Source organism: Castanea sativa, chromosome 2 (assembly GCF_040712315.1).
Source record: "Castanea sativa cultivar Marrone di Chiusa Pesio chromosome 2, ASM4071231v1".
Taxonomy (NCBI): Eukaryota; Viridiplantae; Streptophyta; class Magnoliopsida; order Fagales; family Fagaceae; genus Castanea; species Castanea sativa.
Window position 1 is genome coordinate 14,673,914 of NC_134014.1, and position 6,861 is coordinate 14,680,774.

At 36.8% G+C, this 6,861-nt stretch overlaps 1 protein-coding gene across 6 annotated transcripts; it reads right to left on the bottom strand.

Moving 5' to 3' along the window:
* Positions 1–596: 596 nt before the first annotated feature.
* Positions 597–6,184, bottom strand: LOC142625734 (boron transporter 1). 6 transcript variants are annotated; one of them, XM_075799440.1, is made up of 13 exons: positions 6,169–6,184; positions 5,291–5,495; positions 5,052–5,134; positions 4,708–4,900; positions 4,429–4,567; positions 4,160–4,325; positions 3,529–3,695; positions 3,248–3,421; positions 3,030–3,125; positions 2,589–2,726; positions 1,892–2,211; positions 1,534–1,801; positions 597–1,137 (listed from the first exon to the last, which is right to left on the bottom strand). In XM_075799440.1, the coding sequence occupies exons 2-13, from the start codon at positions 5,392–5,394 to the stop codon at positions 841–843; spliced, it is 2,145 nt and encodes a 714-aa protein (XP_075655555.1). In that variant the 5' UTR covers positions 5,395–5,495; positions 6,169–6,184; the 3' UTR covers positions 597–840. The 6 variants fall into 6 exon arrangements, with proteins under 6 accessions (XP_075655555.1, XP_075655554.1, XP_075655553.1 ...); XM_075799439.1 differs by lacking the exon at positions 6,169–6,184 and adding an exon at positions 5,754–6,058; XM_075799438.1 differs by lacking the exon at positions 6,169–6,184 and having other exon boundaries at positions 5,291–5,660.
* Positions 6,185–6,861: the final 677 nt, after the last annotated feature.

Genomic DNA, 6,861 nt, shown 5'->3' on the forward strand with positions numbered 1-6,861 from the left:
TCATTTTGTTCCAGTTGTATAGCTTTGAAGCGATTTTAACATGTCATATTGACCACTGGTTTTGTGCCTGTGTTTCTCAGATACTTTCTTGGGGTCTTCTTTGACTAGCAACTTAAAAGGGGATGGAAGTATGGGACAAGAGTGCAAAAGCATGATCTCTAGATTATACTGAATGTTAAATTCCATGTAGTAAAATAATAAAAATCCTTTGTCTCGCCTTTATGCTTCAACAATTGCAGTTAGCGCATCTCTTTTTTTCCCTATAAAGTAACCAAAGTTTAAAATTTAAATAAAAAAAAAATCAAATACATAACATGCTGCAGTTGGCGAAGCAAAAAGTGGAATGGACATAGAATTTTTATTCGTCATAAAAATAGCATGTATACAGATGGTGAACTGGTTCCAACTATAAAGGCTAGAAGACTTACATAATGGTATGATTGATCTTTTTGCATCTTCTATACCATGCTTTACTGCAAGGCTCAAAAACTTACGAGGGTAAAAGCAACATCTGAGGCTCCATAGAATTGTGCCCTTCAAACAGAAAATTGCTAAAATGGGGCATGGGGTAAAAAATAAATAATGCCTGTACAATCTCTTGCTAAAGTGTCAGTAATTGGAAATAAACATAAAAAAATTTAGTATTGTCATTCATAAAACTTGTGGTTACAAACCCCTACCCTTTAATAAATTTTACAAATGCATAACATGTTGAAGGCAGAAAAAATAGTCATTGCAAGCTCTTTTCATTTTCATTAGATCATCACTACAAGAACTTGCTTCTTTTTAGATACCTGACAATATAAACACAGCCAATTGTTGCAAGTTCATATCTGAGTTCTAACTGCCTTTCCCTAAATTAGACGGTCTTGGCTCTCCAGTCCTTGGACTAAATGGCCCTCTTCCACCAAGCCGAGGACTTTGTTCCCCTCTCAGTTCACTTATGCGAGGGCTGTGTACACCATCTGACAGTCGTGGACTCTGTAGACTTCTAAATTCTTTGGACGGTGTTGCTGTGCAGCTTGTTAACTTGAGACTGCACATCCGTCTAATCTCGCCCCGACTACGTGTTACTATCCCATCTAGAATCTCTCCATCATCTGCAAATGAAGCTGTCCGTCCCATTTCCCCATCCTGCTATGGACAAATCAAGAACATGAGATACATAAGTTGAGCTGTATTGCTAGGTCACCTTAATTACTTTCTATGCTAAATCCATTTTAATTCAACCCAAAAAATTACACTACATTGATAACAAAGAGAATAGATTAGCAAGACTGAAGTTCTTCAGATTTTCTGAATTCTTCTTCCTAGGTATGTAGTGTATATATAGAATGTAGTATGTAAGGAAAAACAAATAGAGTTTATCTACAGGTTGAAGCAAAAGAACTAAAATCTTACAGTTGCTAGCTTTTTTTGCTTACAAGAAGTTTGGTAGGGGGATTAAAACCCAAGTTCTCTCCATAGGCACAACCGGATAGTACCACTGAACCACAAGCATAATCAATAAAGGGAACTTGAGCAAAAACTTACTGTTGCTAGGTTGAATGATAAAGCTGGCGCCTCTTCATACTCTGCAGCATCTAAATCTTGAAGGTGTGCTGCTTTGAAAAACTTGGGCAAAATGTATTGTCTCACAGGAACCAAAAGCATAATCATTAAAGGGAACAGAACCCCTGCAATTGGAACCCATGTGATCCCAAAACAAACAAGCAGATAAGCAGTCTGGAAGATTGTAAAAATTGCAATGGTCTTGAAAGGTACAGTTTCCACAAAAGTGGCATGGTACTCCTCCAGTACTCTGAAAAAACATGCAATATGGTTAGTTCTGTACTATTAACGTTTATAAGTAAAATGATCAAAGAGATGAAGAAAGGAGTTAAGAGCCTACTTGTATCTTCTACTTGGAGCTGTGAAGAGCAATAAGATTCTTTCCCAAAACTGGTTACCGGGTAAGCTTTCAATGGCCATGAAGGCAAAATAGCCCCAGAGTACTGAGGTTGGGATCTTCTTAAGGAAAGGCATGGCTGCAACACATCCTCCTACCATCATAGCTTGAAGCAGGTTACTGAGCCGCTGTTCTTTCACCTCAACAGGTAGTAAATCATCAATCTCTTTCTCAACATCAAACGTGCTCTCATCAACCGGGGCATTTATATTCCCTGTGCTTGAAGCCATTTGAATTGTGGAGTCTTTCAATTCCTTTAATCCCTGCTCAGAATAAAAATTTAGGCAAGGTTGCATACTTTTCAGCACCATAATTGATCAAACTTCAGAAAATTTAAAATAATAATAAATACAAAAGGAGAACAAAAAAATCATGAACGTTTATTAGACTGACATTATAAATCAAGCCATCATAGACTATATTCTCACAGAAATTATATGAACTATATTGGAAACTCTCTAATTAACATGGCCATAATATGGTTCTTTTGAAACAAAGGGTTGGATATCCAAGATATGTCCTGCAATATTTAGCTTTCTAGTTTCTGCATTGTGCCTTTTCTATGTAGATACAGATGTGACTATCAACTGCAGTTTTCTGCTATGTTGGACAAAGAAAAGAAAGAAAATAGTAATCATACCCCAGCCGAAGGTTCCTGGTAAATTAAAGGAGTCTGCATCTGTTGATAGGCTTCTTGCATGCTTCCATACACTTGTCCCAAGCTTGCATTATTTCTCATACACTTGCGTGCTGTTGCTACAAGTCGATTACGAAGTAACTACAAAACAGGAAGATATTGTTATAGGGATGTACATACACAGAATCTATGCATGTGTATGTTTGTATGGGTGCGTGCTTGACTGTCTGCACGCACATCTGTGTTCCTGTGTGCCTGCGTTCTGAATACATTCTAGTCAACTATTTACTAAACGGGATTTATGGATATTCATAGTAGTAAACTGGCAGCCTCTTGGAATCAACATGAAGAGCAAAGAGGCTGAGCAACTGATTGGCTACTAGTCAGCAAGCTCTAAATTTGGCAGCAGAATAAGGAACCTGGAATTATGGTATCTTTGTGTACCTGGTGTTTAAGCGTAGCCAAACTCTTAGTATGCATTGGAGATTGAGGAATAACTCCATTTGATGGAGGGATCCCAATAAGACCACACAATATGACCTGTCATGCAGTAACAAGATTTCAAATGAGGCAAGCGGGTACTAAGTGCTGTAATTTGCAATTGCATAATAGAGAACTAGAAGAAGAAAATAATGTAATACACAAGAAGGGCATTTGCATACCATGAACCCCAAAAGAAGTAAATCATAATGGAAAGAAGGGGGTTTTCTCAAATTGAACTCTTTCTGCTGGGCGAGTTGAGAAGCCACACTATGGTCAAAGTAGTAGAGCACTGCAATCATTGTTGCCGGAATGAAAGCCCCAATTATATAGAGAACCGGCACATTTAGCATGTCCTGTCAGTTTTAGGTTAAGCCATTTAACATACTTTTTTTATTATAAGTATTATAAAGGAACAAATAAATCAAGCTAAAGGGATATACAATTTTCCAGAATCACGTACCTTAATGACAGTCCAATTCTCATATGCACCTGGAGACCATGGATTTGGACTGAAGAGTCGTCTTGGGATTCCTTTTGGAACACTTCTAGCTGGTAGATAGGAAATAGCTGTCCAAACTACAACCATCAATGGCACACCATAATCTGCTATGAAGCCTCTCAGCGATCCTGTGGGAGTTAATAATGAACTCCATAAATTGAAAGGACACTAGAAGGACCTACAGCAGCAAATATGGTTCACATAGACAGGTTTAAAGGCCCTTCAGTTATTTCTCTCTCTTTGAGCTCAAATTATTGACATTCACAAAGGAGTCCCATCTCATCTACTTAGTAGGCAGAGATGCCAATTTTCCACCAATTCCTCTTCACATTTCCCTTCCCTTGATGACATCTTGAACAAGGGAAGAATTGGTGAGCCTCCTAGATATCATGAATGAGACTACTTGTTTGCATCATTTAAACGTATTGGCTAAGGAAGGCTCATAAACTGGAACTAGGAGTGCTTTAAATGAATCTTTACAGAAGAAGTAACTTAAGAGTTTGTAATACATTGGAGAGGCTGACAACCTTAAACAAGATGCATGGGGAGTGGAATTTCTTGATAGTATATATTTAAAATCCAGTTGACTTACCAGACCCATACCGCCAAGACCTTGCTTTTCGGCTTCTTAAAGCAGTAAGCAGAAGAGCAAATGACAAAACTAAAGCAAACATGCCATTTGAAAATCTCCATGAAGGCTGAAACTCAATTGAATTTGGATTTTCTCTTTCAGGTATACGAAATTCTTCAACAAGTCCCTAGCAAACCCAATTTAAAAACAAGCATGAAACTCTATACATGCAACTATTGATATTATGTGCTTCAAGGAGGGAGGCGGGGGTGTTGGAGGATGTCTCTTACTTTTATAGCTTCTTGCATGAAGAGCATTGCAATAAGAAGGCCAAACAGTTCCCCAGCTATACGAGTAAACCTATTAATAATGGAGCAAGCCCCTAAGACAGCCAGCAGGAACAGCAATATGGCAGTCCATACACATACCCTGCCCATCCAAATGACCATATAAGTTCAAAAAATACAAACAGAATTCCTAATCAAAATTAATCAAATGTCATAGCAATTAACATCAGCAGAAGAAGTTGCAATATCTTTCCATTAGATGGCAATAAGGAAATATGATACCATCCAGTCCATGCTAAAAAGAGCTTTGATCCCAAATCTGGCCTATCTTTAGCGAACTTGAACATAAATGTATACATAATCACGGTTGGCTCTGCGACTCCAAGAATCAGCAAAGGTTGACCTCCAATGATTGAGTGTATGATTCCACACAGTGCTGTAGAAGCTAATGTTTGAACTGCTGTTAGAACTCCATCTGTTGATACCAGTAAAAAATCTTGAGATACTTACCACACTAATAGTTATATACATAATATATGCACCAGTTCCGGCCTTAAATAAAAATTATGAGATGCTTAATTGAAAATTAGCAGCAACATTTAGACAATATTCAAACAAAACGATACCTGTACTTCTATCCAACTGTTCTCCAAATGAAATAACTGGGATTGCTGAAGCAAAGAATATATATGTAGTGGGGGCCAAAATCCTAGGAAAAATCGAAATTAAGTTACTAAGCTAACATCATTATTTTGTGACAAATTCAGCAATAGTTAAATGCCACATTTAATATTAACCCAAAACCTTATAATTGAACTACATTTATTACACAATCCACAGTTCTCTTGGCAGGAGAAAAATATACCTGAAGCCTGCCTTGAATCCACCAGTCCAGTCTTGCTTGTAACACATCAGCCTCCCATTAAGATCATTCTTGATTCCACGAAACGGCACAAATGTCTCTTCCATAGCTCCCTTACTAGGACCACTGAGAGCAACTTCTTGAATGCTTTAACAAAAGACCGTGCTCATGCCAATCTGGTTGTGACTTGTGACCAAGGTGAGTGAGTCTGGCATTGGAAGATTATCAATCTAAAATTTATGTTTGAATGACATGAATATAGAACAATAAAGACAGAACTTAGATGTCATTGGGGTATAATTAAATCATAATTATACAATTTTGACCCACACAGAAAAAGTCAGGGTTGTGCTACTTGGGCACAACTCAGAATAATAAAAAAAAGAAAAAAAGAGCAGCATTATGCAGACCTGGCCCCAAGGTATAGTAAACTTAATACAAATCACAGCAACAACTATGGCCAAACCTCAGTAACTTCAAAATAACAAAGGCATTGTAGTATTTACTACTAAGCGACAAACAAGACTGGCCCTTTTGCTTGTATTGAAGTTTGGCATTCACACAATGTGGGCACAGAGAACGTTTGTAAGGAAAAGCTCCAGATATTTAAGCTTGGAAAGTGTGGTAAGAAGGGACTGGATTTGATGGCTTGATGCTGAATAGTCCACATTACTATTAGTAATGTGGGTCAATAAAAGGAACTGAATGAACTTCACTGTCAGTGTTGCACATTTAAAAATTAAAAAAAGAAAAAAAGAAGAACCAAAATCTAAAAGCTTATTTAAAGAAGCCTACAAAAGCTAACAACCAAGAAAAGAAATGTAAATATAAATATATGGAAAAACAGGAAATTCAAAGTAGATGCATTGTATGATACCTACCACCTCAAAGCATTGAAATTTAAAAGTGATAAAAAGAGATAAAAGTGTATGAGCTTTTTCTGGCTTTGAAAGTGAAGATGGAGAGAATTGTGATAAAATATAATTAAAAAAGGGTGCTTTTTTCAGTGCATATGGATATGGGGGAAGTAAGAGTGCACTGCCAGCCCATGACAAGCTGGCCTGGAAGGAAGCACCCTAGTAGCTTCTCCAATCTATACAGTATTTTCTTCTTTATATTATCCTGATTTTTAAATATATCTGTATGGTTTATACTGTGTTATTATTGGAGAATACACTGGGAACAATTTGGAGTGTATGGTGTCTTAACTCTCCCAATAAAACAACTTGTAGAGGGATTCCTCATTATAGTGTTTTTTTTTTTTAATATTTGAGGAACCTCATTATAGTGTTAATGCATTGGAAAGAACAAAATTTACAGGTAATGGATAGTCTCTTTGATAAAGTATTCGTGAAGCAATATGGTGGGGAAGGATCATATTATCTCTATACTTATATTTGCACCATGCAATAGACAAGTTATGTTTTATCTCCATCCAATCTTATGTAATATATTAGATCACATCCATTTTTGTCTTCTTTTAATTAACTATTCAACAAAAAATATTCAATCAATTTGATCTGACATGATATATTGTTGAGGCGACACAGCATCAATTAAGTTCCACATGAAAA

Bases quoted from the DNA above. Each gene is read 5' to 3' on its own strand.
- LOC142625734 (XM_075799440.1), bottom strand. From the start codon at position 5,394: ATGGAAGAGACATTTGTGCCGTTTCGTGGAATCAAGAATGATCTTAAT. The intron at 2,727-3,029 runs GTACACAAAGAT...CCTGTTTTGTAG, and splicing joins TGGCTACGCTTAAACACCAG to TTACTTCGTAATCGACTTGT. The intron at 2,212-2,588 runs GTATGATTACTA...TATTCTGAGCAG, and splicing joins ACCAGGAACCTTCGGCTGGG to GGATTAAAGGAATTGAAAGA.